The 15,449-nt window shown below is 38.7% G+C and overlaps 1 protein-coding gene across 1 annotated transcript in view; it reads left to right on the plus strand.

The window, feature by feature from the left end:
- The window catches only part of LOC121896463 (probable G-protein coupled receptor 153), a 34,870-nt gene continuing 19,421 nt past the window's right edge, over positions 1 to 15,449 (plus strand). The window contains exons 1-2 of the mRNA XM_042410383.1: positions 1 to 489; positions 14,823 to 15,438. Coding sequence (XP_042266317.1) covers positions 15,065 to 15,438 — 374 coding nt within the window. The 5' untranslated portion in view covers positions 1 to 489; positions 14,823 to 15,064. The remainder of the gene's footprint in view (positions 490 to 14,822; positions 15,439 to 15,449) is intronic.

A 15,449-nucleotide genomic window follows, 5' to 3' on the forward strand; every position in this document is an offset into this window, starting at 1 on the left:
TTCACTCCCACGGCCACGGAGAGTCTGTCCCGCGAACGAGCCTGTGCTGTCGGGAGCGCGCAGCAGTCATGCCTCAGCCGCCGCTCGCCCCGCCAGTGTCGAGAAATAAAGGAAGAAATTCGTCTTTTGCCTAAAATTACACCGGCTTTAGGCGCTCGTGCTGCCTCACGACCGCCCGCTTGAAGAAACTGAGAATTTTATCCCAACTCGTCGATAATCTGTCTTTTTTTTTTCTTTCCTCCTCCCTCACGTCAATGAGACAAAGAGGGCAACAAGATCCAAGAGGAGTAGCTACAGCTGTGGTGATGTGGTGTGTCAGGGCTCATCCTTCATTTCGCAGGTCATTCCTTTAACTTGATGCTGTCGACACTCTTAACGCCGCACAGTTTGGGGATGTAAATGCTGGGAAGCTGAGCTGATGTGACACAGCGAGCATGTTTTCATACCCGGGGACAATTAGCGGATAGGAGCCCAGACGTCTTGTGAAAGGTAAGATAAGACTCACACAATTGGACGCAATAATTACAGATTCATTGGTGATCAGGTAGTTTTAATAGGTGTAATTTAAAAAACAACAACAAAAAACAGCAATAAGGCTTCATCCAAACAGGTGGTGTCCTGCTGCATGAACAGCTTCGCTGATGAAAAGTATGTAAATGTAAATATGAATGTAACATTCCTGTAGACCTACTGAGCAAATCTGACCTATTTTGATGATTGCATTATAATCGATGTGATGATTTTCATGCAAGACAAGTGAGGGATGAAAGAAATGGCCTAATTGAAAGGTTGAATTACAAATATCACATACTGTTGCTACATTATACCCTGAACTGAGTGAGGAGCGTCTTTTATATGAAATTAAAACTGGTAATTACACAGAGCTGCTACGTGTGGGATTGTTAGAAAAAACAGATTAGGCACTGTGTTCAGACTGTGTTGGTGATAGAGAGAAACGCACCAGTAATTGGATTAAATAACCCAGATTATATTAACTATAGGCTGTTTTTTTGACAATATTATGTATTACAGCCATTCTATCAAGATATAATAGATAGCTAATCTAATCTAATGTGGAATATAAGAATGTTCATTACATCCAATAATGAAGCTAAAAAGAGTAAAACTACTTCTTTTCAACATTTTTAACCTTTATTTATTCAGGGAAGTTTCACTGAGAGGAAGCTTCTCTTTTGCAAGAACGCCTCGTTCACATTCACTCAGTGACACACATTCACATCTGGAAGCTGCCCAGTACAACCACAGTCTGATCTGCTGGCCACTGGAGCAGTTGGGGTTAAGGGCTTTTCTCAAGGGCTCGCTTCTATAACCTTTAGGCCACTACTGCCCTACATTCAGCATGACAGAATGAAAACAGTCCTGAAACATCCACTCCAGCTTGTAAGTTTGTGCTTTTAGACATAAAGACATATTGACTCCTGCCATTACAGTAACACACAGTCATGATAGAGTTAAACAGCCATAACTGAGATTTATTAGACATTTACAGCTCCCACACCAAACCAAATGATGTACACATTCACTTCCAATCACTCACCCTTTTCAGCCTGTACATAATGTTAATGAGTTACTGACAAAGAAACTAAATAATGACGAAAAGTGAAGTATAGCAGAGTTAGAAAAAGTGCTTTAAATATGTAAGGTCATTTATTTATGTGTGTTATATGTGCACCAGTGTCATCAGTATCTTTTTCACTGCAGCCGACAACAGACAACGAGGAGGAGGCTGTTCTTTGCACTCTTTCAAAAAGTATTTGAATACGCTTCCCATTAGAGAAGTCATGGTGGAACTAGAGGAGAGCGTGGATCACATGCAGTGACAGGTCAGAAAGTGGCCGTGATAGCCAGCGATCACATCCACTGCTCAGAGAAAGTGCTGTAGCCTACACGTGACAGTCGCTGCTACACCACAAAGCCTCACAACAGATCTCAGTGTTTCACAGGGCATATGTGACATTTTGTTTGTCACACGTTGGGCTCTGTCGTTTTGTGACCGCGTCAGCTTGTGTTCACACTATTCTATTTTTCACTCACCCACAACACATCGACTAGAGTCTGTTTTGTTTTGGACTGGTAATGTGGTAATAATGACTGATTTTAATGATTTAAAAACAATGAGTTTCAAGATGCTTTAAGTTCCTCGCACCAGTTTGTGATTCCTAATCAAATTTTTTAAAATTCTGTAATATAAATCCTCTTCTAATGTATGACGTTATTCTACCACCTGAGTGTGTGTCTGTTTCTGAGACAAACTCCAAACCCTCTGCCATATGGTGCCCAGTGATCCAGCTACAGTCATAGCTGGAGGTAGCTTAACATAAACAGGAAGAGAGCCTCTAGGGTTACATTTGTGATGGAAAATTCAACTACTTACTCTGTGACAAGCTGGTCGCTCAGCTAAGAAAAGTGCTCACAATCTGCCCCAGGAACATCAAACAACATACTGGATTCTAGCTTGTGACCTTTTAATAGCTTTTACCTTATTAGTAATTTTGTGGTGAGGCATCCTGTTGACACTGATTGCACCAGTACGGCTGGTAATCTCGGTATTTACTACAGCTTTGTGTTGCTGGAAAATCAAGTGCGGTAAAGGACTTGAAAATCACAGATGATATATCAGTGCTGGAAGCTTTCTGTTTTCTAATGACTGCACACTATATTTAAGAAAAAATATGTCATGTTTGGCCGCAGTGGGAGTTTGTTAATGCATCTTTATGGACCCAACAAAATATAATACACTTTCTATGTCGAAAACAAGCAAAGTAGTCTAAACTTACTTAGTTTCTTATAGACCAGCAAATTAGGGCCCTTTTCCAAGTTTCTCCAATCAGCTGCATTATAGGTTTTAGATGCTTTAACTCATTGAGGATGTTTGGCTTTCATTTTTATGTTAATTGTGGAGAGAAGAAGACAACAGACTCCATTTAATGGCACTGCAAATTTCCTATTACTGCTTATGGCACCTTCCAGCTTGCTAAAGTACCTCTGAGCATAATGTTCTTTATATTGAAAGTTATTTAATCAGTGACACTTCATCTAATGCTATTTCATTTTTAAGTTCATGCTGCACCGGTGACATGGACTTGATTAAATGTTTGCACTCTTACACTGGTCCTAATAATACCTGATTCATTAATGACTGATTAAATGTTTTGTTACTGGTGCCAGTTTGATGTCTGAGTTTCAAAATAGCTAACAATTAGAGCAACACTTAATAATAATAATAATAATAATAATAATAATAATAATAATAATAATGATAATAATAATAATAATGATAACAATTGAGTAATAATTTTAGTCATTTTGTTAATGAAAAATGCAGAGCATTTGCTGGTTGCAGCAATACTTTTGGCAATACCTTGTTTTAAACCTTTCTTTAAAAAAAGCCTGATCCAGGAATAAGTAAAAAAGACAAAGAAACATTTGTTGCTTTTTGTACTTGACTCTTTGCCTCAGACTCAAGAAGTATGACTGCACTCACCCTTTTGATCCATTGATTAGGGAGGCTATCCAGCAATCAATAGTTTAAAAGATATTGCTTCAGTAGAGAAATTGTCTTAGCTTACCTCTCTTGACTGAAAGGTCAGAGGTCAAGGTTACAGAGCATCTCTGGAGCCTACTGTACTATTTCCTGATAACTGAAGCTGATAGAGTTTCACTGGCTCGGTTTAGGAGACTTCAGTGAGACACAGGGGCTTGAATCTCGGTCCTCTGGTGGCAGAGCAGGCTGCCAACTCACGCTGCCTCCCTGCTGTGCATTAGTGAAGTGCTGTGATTAAATGGAAGGGGCATTTGCTCACAACATGTTATTGTTGTTGTTTCAGTCCTTGAGTATGAGTGATTGTGCATATCTGCTGTCCGAAGTCGTCTGCTGTGAACTGATACCTTACGTTGACAGCAGCTAAGGGGAGTTACTCACTATGAGAAGACCATTATATAGTATATTGACATTAAGCTATCATCTTACTCTAATAATACCAAAATGTTTCATTCTTAGTTGAAAAACATACCAGCTACTGCACACTGAACTTTGGCCTTATGTTACTCCGAATAGACTGGAACAAAATGGTGACGTGGACATAATGCCCCGGGAAAATGGATCTGAGTAGCTTTTAATTTTTCCAGCATGTACCAGATGTGTGTTTTTCAAGTGTTTTCACCCATTCACCAATGTCTGAAAGACCAGGCAGGCCATTGATAGATATGATGTAGCAGAAGTATCCTTCTTTAAAAGAGGCTGGTTTGGCCTGTATTTGGGCAAATAAAACCTCCTGCAGTTCTTCCTGTGGAAAAAACCCCAAAACAACTGTAGTGATTTGATAGGTCAACTGTAGTCGACTGCACAAACATGAAATGTAACCTACATTATGTTGTATTGTAATGCAGATGATTAGGGCTGCAACGATTATTTTCATTATCCATTAATCTGCTGGTAATTTTATCGATCAAACAGTAAATTGTTTTGTTTATAACATGTCTAAATAATGAACATTTTCCCGAGTTCAAGGTCATGTCTTAAAATGTCTCGTTTTGTCTGAAACTGTCCAAAACCAAAATATATTCTGTTTACTGTAACGAATAACAAACAAAAGCATGGAATCATCACTTTGATGAGATAGAGGCAACACATTTTTGTATATTTTGGCATATTTGCTTAAAAAAATGACCATTATTTGACCAAACCATTATTTGATTATCAAAATAGTTACAGATTAATTTTCTGTTGATTGACTGATTGAGTAATCGACTTATCGTTGCAGCTCTACAGATGATTGTAGAATCAACCATGAATGTAAAATGATGTCCAACATGATTTATGGAGTGAGAGCCATACAGACTAAACTCTAAATTACGTCCATGTCAATTTGTCACAAGAGTAAAACAAGAATTAAATTCACTGTACCTCAGTAGAAGAGAAATTTGTTGTTTCCTGTTTTTGGTCCAGTTTGGTTTGAAGTGTAAAAATCACTTTGTATTGCTTTGCCATTTTGTTTGAGAGTCTGAATTTTCAGTGTAAGATTTATGCCCTTAGTGCCCTAACAATCCCACAATGCAATGTGTTGCATTTGATAGATATGGAGATTAGTGCTGTGTGACTCTTCACCTGTCAGTAGTGAAGTGAAAATATTATAATTCCTAACTGTAGAGTCCTACACAGAAGAGTAAACTAGTGAGTATCTGTTATAGAGATAGTAGTGAATGAGGGGGTGACACAGCTTATTTGTCCAATATCACCAAACTCGGACACTCAATTACAACAACATTACGATATGACATGAACGAAACATTAGCTCTGAGTTAGGTTGCCTAATGATGATGTCATCAATGTAGTGCAGCTGATCTGTAATTGCCCCTTGCAGACACTTCGGAGCTGTTCAGCAAGAGTTACAAGGGGCTGTTTAAAGAAATAATAAAGAGGAAGGAGTACTAGCATGGTTTCAGTGCATTGTCACTATTAAACACTAAAAGTTTAATTAACAGTTTTATTTCATATTCTTAAGGGAAACATTAATTTATTTTTCCTGCTGAATGTTTTCTACGAGACTGATGCAGTTGCTATGCAACATACACAATTAGACATCCAGTCTGCTCCAGTGCAGTGCAGCAGCATACCTAATGTGTTAGTGGTTTACCAATGGCTTACATGGCTTATCTGATGAAGGGATGATAAGGACATTTCAGTTATTGATGACACAAAAAGTCCTCTGGCTGTCATGTAAATGAAAACAGCTGGAAGTTGTGGTCGGAGGGATTTTGACGGTGGTATGTTTGCTTGGAAGTTGAGCTGTTGAGTTTATCACCACTGGCTGCTTTATAAACTCTCCAATACTCTGCTGTGCTTCCTTTTTTCAGTATATAGAGCCCAATGAAGGGAGAGTGGTAGAGGTGACAGGAATCTTGATAGATCTTAATTAAGTGTTAGCACATTTTGGGGCTTAGATGCAATACAAAGGATTTTGAATGGAGCCACACAGAATAAAATTAGTAGACAGATTGTCAAGTAATGAGGTCGTAGAGTAGGTAGGCAGTCCTGGAAATGACTCCAATCACGCCTGCCTGTTTTTGTGAGAGAATAATATCGCCCTGTAAAAAGCCCTTTAGGGTAATTAGGAAAAATCCAAAGGTGTGACTGTATTGTTATCTATTCTTCCTTTCTTCCAGGAATACTAATCTGCAAAAAAAACCAACAGTTCTTGAAATGTCACAAATATCAGCCTCCTGAGTCTTAAAAAGGTTAATCACCTATGTTGTCAGAGGTGAGTCTCTCTGCAGGACAGTGGGTTAAAGCCAGTCCTGCTGATCATTTGTCACGCACGGAGGAACCTCTCCGGGACTCTCATTGATAACTAGATAATGAGCGCTCACTGGAGGTGAGTAAGATTGATAGTGTTTTGGCCACTTAGGGCCAATCTAATCCCTCATGGGGTGAAGGAGAGCTCTTACCTGCATTGTGTGGTTGACACAGTGTACCACATAGAAACTGGCTGCAATTATTTAAAAAAAAAGAAAAGATTTTGTATTATTTTTCAGACACATCATTATTTAAATTATTGAAAGATCAGATATGTTGATAAGATAATAAAATGTGAAATATCAGGTTTCTCCCATAGAAATGATCCATTGTAAAAAGAGGTCTTACAATTCTGATATTAGCTGAAATTCAATGTGTCCACTTCATTTACTTCTCCTTAACTGCTGAAAATGTCTCCTATGTATTATTTTACTATTCACTTTCATGCTCATCAGGCCAATCCCTGAACATTATTAATAACCTTAAAAACTCTCCTTCAAAACCAAGAAAATGCCTCTGGTAAATCCTCCTCCTGGCTAAATGATCCTGTGGTTCACAGAGAGAGCAAATGGAAAACCTGCAAACTAAATGTTTTCTACATCTACATGAAATATCTTGTAAAGAGGAGTATAACTTGAGAGTTCAAGATATTGTGTATGTAATTTTTCCAGGCTGATGATGAAAATGTTTACAACTCATGAATTCAATTTAATACCATTAGTAGGATTTAATACTATTAGTATCCATTAAACCAGTCCTCTATGTTTTTACAAAGAGAATTGATGCGAGAAGAAACTTCTTGTGGAAAAACAAACAAAAAATAATTTCAAGTCTGTAACATTCAAATAAAAATGTACAGAAGACTCAGATGCTAATTCAGGCTACATCTTCTGATCATAGGGGTCAATAATGGTTATCTGATGACAGTAATACAAGCAGGCGGAAAAAGCATAACTAAGCAAAGGGAACAGATTACTGCCAGAGAAAAATAGCTTAGTTCATTTACAGACAAGAATGACCATTAAAATAAATAAAAAGCAGACAGCAGTGCATCTCTGGTAGATGTTTGTAATTGCTTTTAAGTGGAACAGGGAAATGAGTGACTGCACCTGTACAAGCCACTTAACCCCCAGAGCTGCAGAGGACTGCACTTGTAAATGTGAAGCAGGATGCTGCTGCAAAAAAATATACCTGCTTACTCAACTTTGAAAGTAAAGCACCTGTCATGTGTAAGCATCAGAGATGTAATATTAAACATTGAGACTGTGCTCTGGGGAAAGCTGTGCTGCCTCCCGGGGCAGAGTATTTTCCTCTCTGACAGCTCCAGGATGACTGGAGCTGGTCGGGCAATAAGACCCCGTCCATGACACCTGTCAGCAGAATGTCCATCCACCCCCTCCCCTCCCCGTCCCCCTGTCTACCTGAGTCTCTGCCAATTTGAAGCTGAGAGATGTGGGTCAGCATCACACATGTGATCTGGCTTTCATACTGTACCACACCCAACACACTGACTGACATTGTGCTGATGAGTGTAGTTACATAGTGCCTTGAAAATCATCACGTTCCTTGAAACAGCTTTCTGTGGAATTACTGGTCTGATCTCACGCAGACACACTGTCATCCATTTCGGCCTTTGTTTTAACAGAAAAATCTGTCTCTATGCCAGCCAAAATCTGTCAAGACACACTCTTTCTCTTTGTGTCTCACTTGATTATAGTTTGAAATGAAGAATGAAAAAATGTGCGTGTTTTTTTTCTTTTTTTCTGTGGTCCAAAATGTGACTAATGTGCAAAGTGATGAGGAGAAGAAAAGCTCCCTACGCAGCAGTTTTCACCAGGCTTCCACAATGCTGATGGTATTTCTGTAAATGCATTTGCACAAACAACCTGTCAGCCTTTATGTTAACATCAACGTATACATTATGGTAGTGAATGACTTATTTTGTGCTTAGACATAAAAAAGCAGTTCTCAGTAATCTGTGTTGAAACACACACAAAATATAATGTACTCTATAAACAGGGTAGAAAGCATTGTGATACATGCAAGAGTCATTTTGCTGTTTTCAAATATTTTCTACAGCTCACTGAGGGAAGATGTAGATTTGATCATGTTGCATTATTTATTGATCATTTTTTAACTAGCTATAGCTAACAAAGCTAATAGAAAGTAACATTAAACTCTATGATGACTTGTACCTCTGCCACTGTCTCGTTCCATCTCTGTTTATTATAGCTAAAGAAAAACACATTTTGATGGCAGGAGTCACAGAAATCACTTTGTCCCACCAAATTTCATCACGTCAAAAATATTAATTATTTACCATAAACTACCTTTACTCTAAAGCGATTACTTACGTTTGGATGCAAATGGTTCAGAGAAAGTGCAAAATTTGATATTAATAAAATGCATTTAACGTTACAATGATACATTTCTGTTTTTTGATCTCCCTTAACATTCAATATCTTGATGTTAGAAAGTCTTTACAGCGTGTTTGTAATTGTCAGTGCTGATTTCCCCTGTGTAGAGGACAGATTTGGCTTGGAGGCCCAGGGGATTGTGGGTGATCGAGCTGTTAGTTCCACTATGGAAGCCCGTCAGTCAAGCGTTTAAATAAAACCACTGCTACTACAGCTGCTATTCCTGTTACTACCACTAATGCTCCTACGACAACCACTATACCACTGCTGCTACTCCTATTAATACTCCTACATTAATACTCTTTAGACTACCATCACTACTGCTACACAAAATAATACAGTACTGCCCTGAAGCTGTTATTTTAACTTATTTTAATTACCAAATATAAATTGTAGAACATTAGTTTAACTCAGCTCTGACTGTACTTCTTATAAAAGAAAATGAAGAGGAAAAATGGAGAGAAAATATAAACAACAGAGCATTTGCACGACTTATTATTTGAAGGGTTACTAATGAGCAAATTGGAAAGTTTTTACTGACCGTGCTCTTTAATGTCACTAATGTGAGTCTGAAGAAAATCTCTTTAGTTGTAACTGCCAGTATTAACATGCTGTATTCACTCTAAAAGCTGCTGCAACTGCTGTAACACAGTATACAACTCATCCTATTTCATCCATATTTAACTCATCCTCATGTGTTCTTTCTCCTCTAGCAGTAAGAGTAGTTGTTACCAATAGTAACAAGTAAAGGGGATGGAAATAATAAACATAATGAAGTAAAGAATGTTTTCTAATGGATGATTCCGTACATCATGATTTGCGTTCATTGTCAACATGCAGCACCAATGCAATGTGCTACATGTGTCCTTTATGTAGCGAAGTAGATTTTGCCCTATTAGATTCATCCAGTATTTCCCTAACTATAACCATACTTGCCATGCTCAGATATTGTAGAAAGAAAGATTTTAAAAATGTAAGCATGTTGGTTTTTCAGAATCATGCAATATTATTGTTCTCGTCAGGTGACAGGGTTGGTTGGGTCTTTTCTTTACACAAGAGAGGAATGTGGTGAAGTTTAAAATTTGTCACTCAAGCTACAGATTGGATGTTCATGCCGTAAAATAATTCTCTGACTGGATCTAATTTGTAGTCTGCTGTTGTATTTCGGGTTGTATTGTAGAGTTTACCCACGCTGTAGACATAATTAACTGTGTCTGCATCTTCCATTTCTGATCTCTGAATACGCACCGTGAAAACATAATTTTGGAGGCAGTGTAGCACAGCGTACTGTAGCGCTTAGGTGTACTTTTCTCGCATGTTTTGGCCTTGTTAGGTGCTGCTTGAGGAGAATTGCTGGTTTAATTGAATTTTTGTAAGAATGACAGAATTTCACCGAGCATAAATGTGCACAAACAGAACTGCTTAGATACCAGAGAAAGTGTAAATTGTCATGTTGTGCTCATGTTGTGCATCAACATTGGCATTATTACCCCCTCAGATATTCAGCGGTTAGCTGTGGATTCTCAGTAGAGTCTTATACAGTAACACATAAGTCCTCAACTCATCTACTGCCTTATTTATGGGTATTTGACTTCTACATAAAACCAGGAACTATCAGAATGTGAATATTGGATCAAAATAACATCACCAGTTTTTAAAAATACCATCCATTTGTAGTTGGTTTTAAATCTCCACGGTACTTCAAGCTGTTCCCAGAGGTAGCAAAACTGCAGTTGCTTGTAAACATCCTGGAATAACTTAATTGCCATTTCTTGTATTTAATAGAATGCTGCCATTGTCCCTCTCGAGCCTCATGAGTCACCCAAGCAGAAGGGTCTGGAGTTGATTTTTCTCCACTCTCTGCCTTCTTGGTAAATTACAAACACAGCTGGACACATAGAAAGGGGAATTGTTTTGGTATATTGTACCTAAGTTGAAACATGGCTTATCTTGATTACAGAGCATACTGTTGGTTAAGTGCTCTTTTGCAGTGTCTCTGTGGTATTATGTGACCTTTTATGAGCAATTCCCACGTAAATGGATGTTACTTTTTATTGAACCTGCATCACAAGGTTATATGCCGAGGGACCAATTCCCTCACTATGACTAAAATATTTTCCATTGCCTTTTCTAGCTTCTAGTTAAGCCTGTGAATGCAGGAGAAGCACAAGAAACTAGAATCAAAGTCCAGTGTTAAACCAGAGTAAATTTGGGATCCATGCCTATTAATGAAGTAGTACATTCAGTTAATTTGATCTGAAGGATTGAACTCTTCACTGTAAAAAACATATTCCTGTGCCTGACAGATATGTACATATTTACAGCTATGTTAACAGAACATGAAAATGAACAAGAAAGGAATTTATGAGGCTGACTTACAAGACATAGTGTATTTGATCTCTTAAATTGATCTTGTGATCAGTTGATCATGAACTTTTACTCTTTGATCAGGCTTTCTGTCCATCATGAATTAGGTCAACTCTAGGTAAAGGAGCTGAGGGATGAGTTTTTATTCTGACATGTAAAAGGGGGCTTACATGTTATGATAACATGAACTATTTGATCAATTAAATAGCTTGAAGTTATTTCTGACTCTATCACAAACTGTGCTTATTGTAGTCAAACATTTCTGGTGCCTCAAAATGAATCATTAATTAGTTTGACACCAAATATGGTAATGTTACCTAAATAACAAATAGAGGTTAATCAAATGACTCTCCATAATATGAAAGGAATAATAGTGATGATGATCCCCCTGAAAATCAACCCCAGTCTGCAGCACTTTTGTTTTGATTTTAGTTTATTGCTTCTGTTCAAATCCCAGCAGCTCTCACAAAACTGAATTCAAGCTAATTTATTTTATAAAAGGCTTCCAGACTGCAGCTCTTGGGTGGCCCAAATTTTCACCCTTTCTTTTTGGTCTTTGTATCATGTCAGTTGTGCACTCAAAGTAAAAACAACTACTTAGTACTACTACTACTTACTTTTTCAGCTGATAGATGTATACGTTTTCTTTCCTATCAAAAGTAATCTAGATGACTGTTTCTGTACATCCATGACCACAGTGCAAACAAACTGCTAGTAGCTATTGCAGCGTGACTTTTCACAGGGCAGAAAATAACCGTTGCTAAACTAACTAGCTAAGACATGTAGTGACAATGCCATAAGCCTGTAAATAAAGGGAATGAAAATCAAGCTAATACAGCTGAGGGTTCAAAGGATTAATGGAAATGAGTAAAGTACACACTAAAGTGTCACCCAGAACTCGCTTCTTAACTAATCATTTCGGGAAAAAGCAATTTTAGCCATTCTAGTTATCCCCAGGCTCCATATGAGGTAGTTCTACTGTCATGTGAAAGGAGAAAGTGTGGAAAAAGTGTTGAAGGGGTTTGTTATATTCAGTGTTCATTTCAGCAGTGTTTTTTCTGATCCGTGGCTCGGCGACTGGAGGATGACACGAGCAGAGCTGAGTGAATTTATTTCACAAATTCACTAAACAGTTTCCTGGATAGAAGATACACAGTCCGTGCATTAAAGAAAAGGGTTAGGGAGACACAGTAAAGCGTATTCCCACTGTGAGGAAGATGTAGAGGAGGGGTGGGATAATCGACAGGAAAACCGCAGGTGCTGCAATACTGCCAACAGCTCTCTGTGATTTAGAAGTAGAGAGATATGAAATTACGTTTTATCAAATCATACCATAGGCTGTGAGAGAGCTAGTGACCCACTGTCTTACAAACATTTATCCACCACAGAACAGTTTGGTCTGTTCTGTTGTAATTACAGATTGTTCTACTAAGTGTGACCAAACTTAACTTCCTCACTCTAAATATTATTATCATTACTCACTCCTTTACTTGCAAGGGAAAAAACACTTAACCCGTGTTTACTCCGTGTTACGTCTTTGTCTTGGATTGTTTTCCTGCATCTATCTTTGTTGCTTCCAAAAACAAAACAGATACGCTATATTTTCCTCATGGCACCAGTTTAGGTGGACTGGGACCCGGTTCAAGCTGTGGTGGATCGTGTGACACTGTTGAAGTGTTTAATGTTTGACTCAGCTGAGTTTTCAATCCTCCGTCAACACACAGACTGCAGCTCAGTCCATCCCAACCACCTGGGGATTCCTGCATCAAAGCTATGAATCTTTTTATAGCCTATCCCAGCCTGGTGTACTGTGTTTTTTGTGCTTTTTGATGGTGTGATAACACTTTTTAACACAATGTGTTTTCTTTGGTTGTCTCCATAGTGAATTGTTAGTGGAACAGTTGCTTTGTTATCTTTTTTTAAATATCTTCTATTTTGTATTCGGTGTGTTTACATTCACACTGCAGTATTACAACTAAATGACGTGCAAACAAAAAGTCAGATGGACCTTGAGAAGCTTGTTTATTAGACAGTGAGATCATTACAATTATGTTGGACTTAGGTGTTTGTAGTTTTCCTCATAAAGACCACAGAAGAAGAAATTAAGACCACAGAAGAAGAATAAAAAGCTGAATATAAGGGTCAGTCCAGACTGTGGTTCAGCCTCTGTTCATATTGTTATTCACAGCTTTCTAAATATGACACACTTCTGCCTTTCACATGTCATTTTGGCATCATTTCAAACTGTAGGTGTATTGCTGTAGTACCATTACTTTACTGCTAACAAACTGTGCAACATTTTCTGAGACTACACATTTTAGGAGTCAGTTGGAGGCTAATTGCTCTCCCCTGGCCAAATTAGTGAAGAGCTGGATGCTTCTTGAACTAGCAGGATATTAGCACAACTGAATCTGATTGGCCGCACCATCAGAGGGAAGAATGAGAGCGAAGAATTAGATCGTTGGAAGTGAGAGCAGGATGATGATGACATGGGTCTTGTCATTTCCAGTGTCCCCTCTCAGGGGTCTTGCCCACAGCACATCAGTGTTTGGACAAGCCAAAAGACAGGAAATAGATGTGACAACATGCTACAGCTGTGCCAAGCATTTTTCACCCAGCAGTGGGGGAACAAAAGTCTTTCTCCTCTGATGATTCTCTGACTGGAGCTGTGTTATGTAGGAAATGACACTGAAAGAAATGGAGCAATCTTTTAATTTTGTGTGTGTTCTTTCAATAGCTTCTTGTAACAAGATTGCATAATATTCAGTTTTGTCATGCAGCCCTCCTTCAATGTGGTCTACTGTATAGGAGTGGGACAAAATAACAATATAGTGTTACCCTGTATATCAATACCACAAACTACACGTTGCTTTTGAGTTGAATCAGCACATCTGACTGCATCAACGAAAAATAACACTTTAAGTCGGATTGCAATTCACAATTATTTTCATTACAGATTAGTATATTGATTATTTATCATCAGCATCAATCATTTAGTCTATTACTTTCAAAAAAAGGAGAAATGCTCATCACAGTTCTGGACATCCCAAGCTAACATCTTTGAATTTCTTATTTTGTCTTACCAATCAAAATATATTAGATTTGCAATTATAGAAAAGACAGAAAAGCAGCAAATCCTCACATCTGAGAAGCAGGAATCAGCAAATGTTTTGAACGAAATCACCGTCAATTAATTTTCCATTGATTGTCAACTTGATCAAATAATTGTTTCAGCACCAAGTATAACCGTTCCCAAAATTGTATTTACTTCAGGATGATCCTTTTGGATTGCATTTTATTATTTATGTTTTTTGCTCATTTCCTGTATTGTTTTGGTATAGCTAGATTTTTTTACATGTATGTCGAATATTTTTTTATTGGCATCATATGAAAAGTTTGGATTCACGTCTGTCATTCACTTTTCTGTAAAATAGCAGGTTCAAATAACTGTAGCTTTATGCTTTGCTCTGTCATGTTGCTTTAAAAATAAGCCTGATCACTGTTCTGTCTTAACCACATGAAATTGATGACTTTTAGTATTAACAGTTATAGTTAAAGTGTTGTGATTAATATAACACTATTACTGTAGTTCACTGGGATGCCGGATTATGTATGATGAAGGATTATTTTGAATTGGACTGACTAATATAATTCTCATTACATCCTCTCTCCCACTGTTTCTGATTACTGTGCCTCCCTCTTTTCTCTCTCCTCCTCTCTAGGCAACAGGCCCGGATCTGCCATCCTCTCCCGCTAACGTCCCGTTGTGTTGCACCACTGCCATGTCCTTTCCCCGCTGTGCCCATCTCATGGAGAATGCACGCCCACCCAGATAGGATGCCTGCCTCGTCCGACGCCCTGAATCCCCTCCTGCCCATCACCACCTCCTCCTTCTCCTCGCGTGTACCTGCTCTTGCCAACAGTTCCTTGCGGCCTCCCAGGCTCTGCCTTGCCCCGCTCCAACATGGTGGATGAGGTGACCACCATGAAGGATGACGTCATCAACGCCAACACGCTGGCTTGGCTGGTCTGCTCGGGTGTGTCCATCCTGGCCAACACTTGGAGCATCCTTAGTGTCAGTGCCAAGCAGAAAAAGTGGAAGCCGCTGGAATTCCTCATCTGCACGCTGGCGGGCACGCACATCCTCAACATGGCCATCCCCATCACCATGTACTGTGTCATAACGCTGCGCCGTCAGCACTCCAACTACGAGTGGAACGAGGGTTTGTGCAAAGTGTTTGTTTCCACCTTCTACACTCTCACATTGGTCACCTGCTTCTCCGTCACCTCGCTCTCTTATCATCGCATGTGGATGGTACGCTGGCCTGTAAACTACAGGTAAGACGGCT

This window comes from Thunnus maccoyii, chromosome 4 (genome assembly GCF_910596095.1).
Source record: "Thunnus maccoyii chromosome 4, fThuMac1.1, whole genome shotgun sequence".
NCBI lineage: Eukaryota > Metazoa > Chordata > Actinopteri > Scombriformes > Scombridae > Thunnus > Thunnus maccoyii.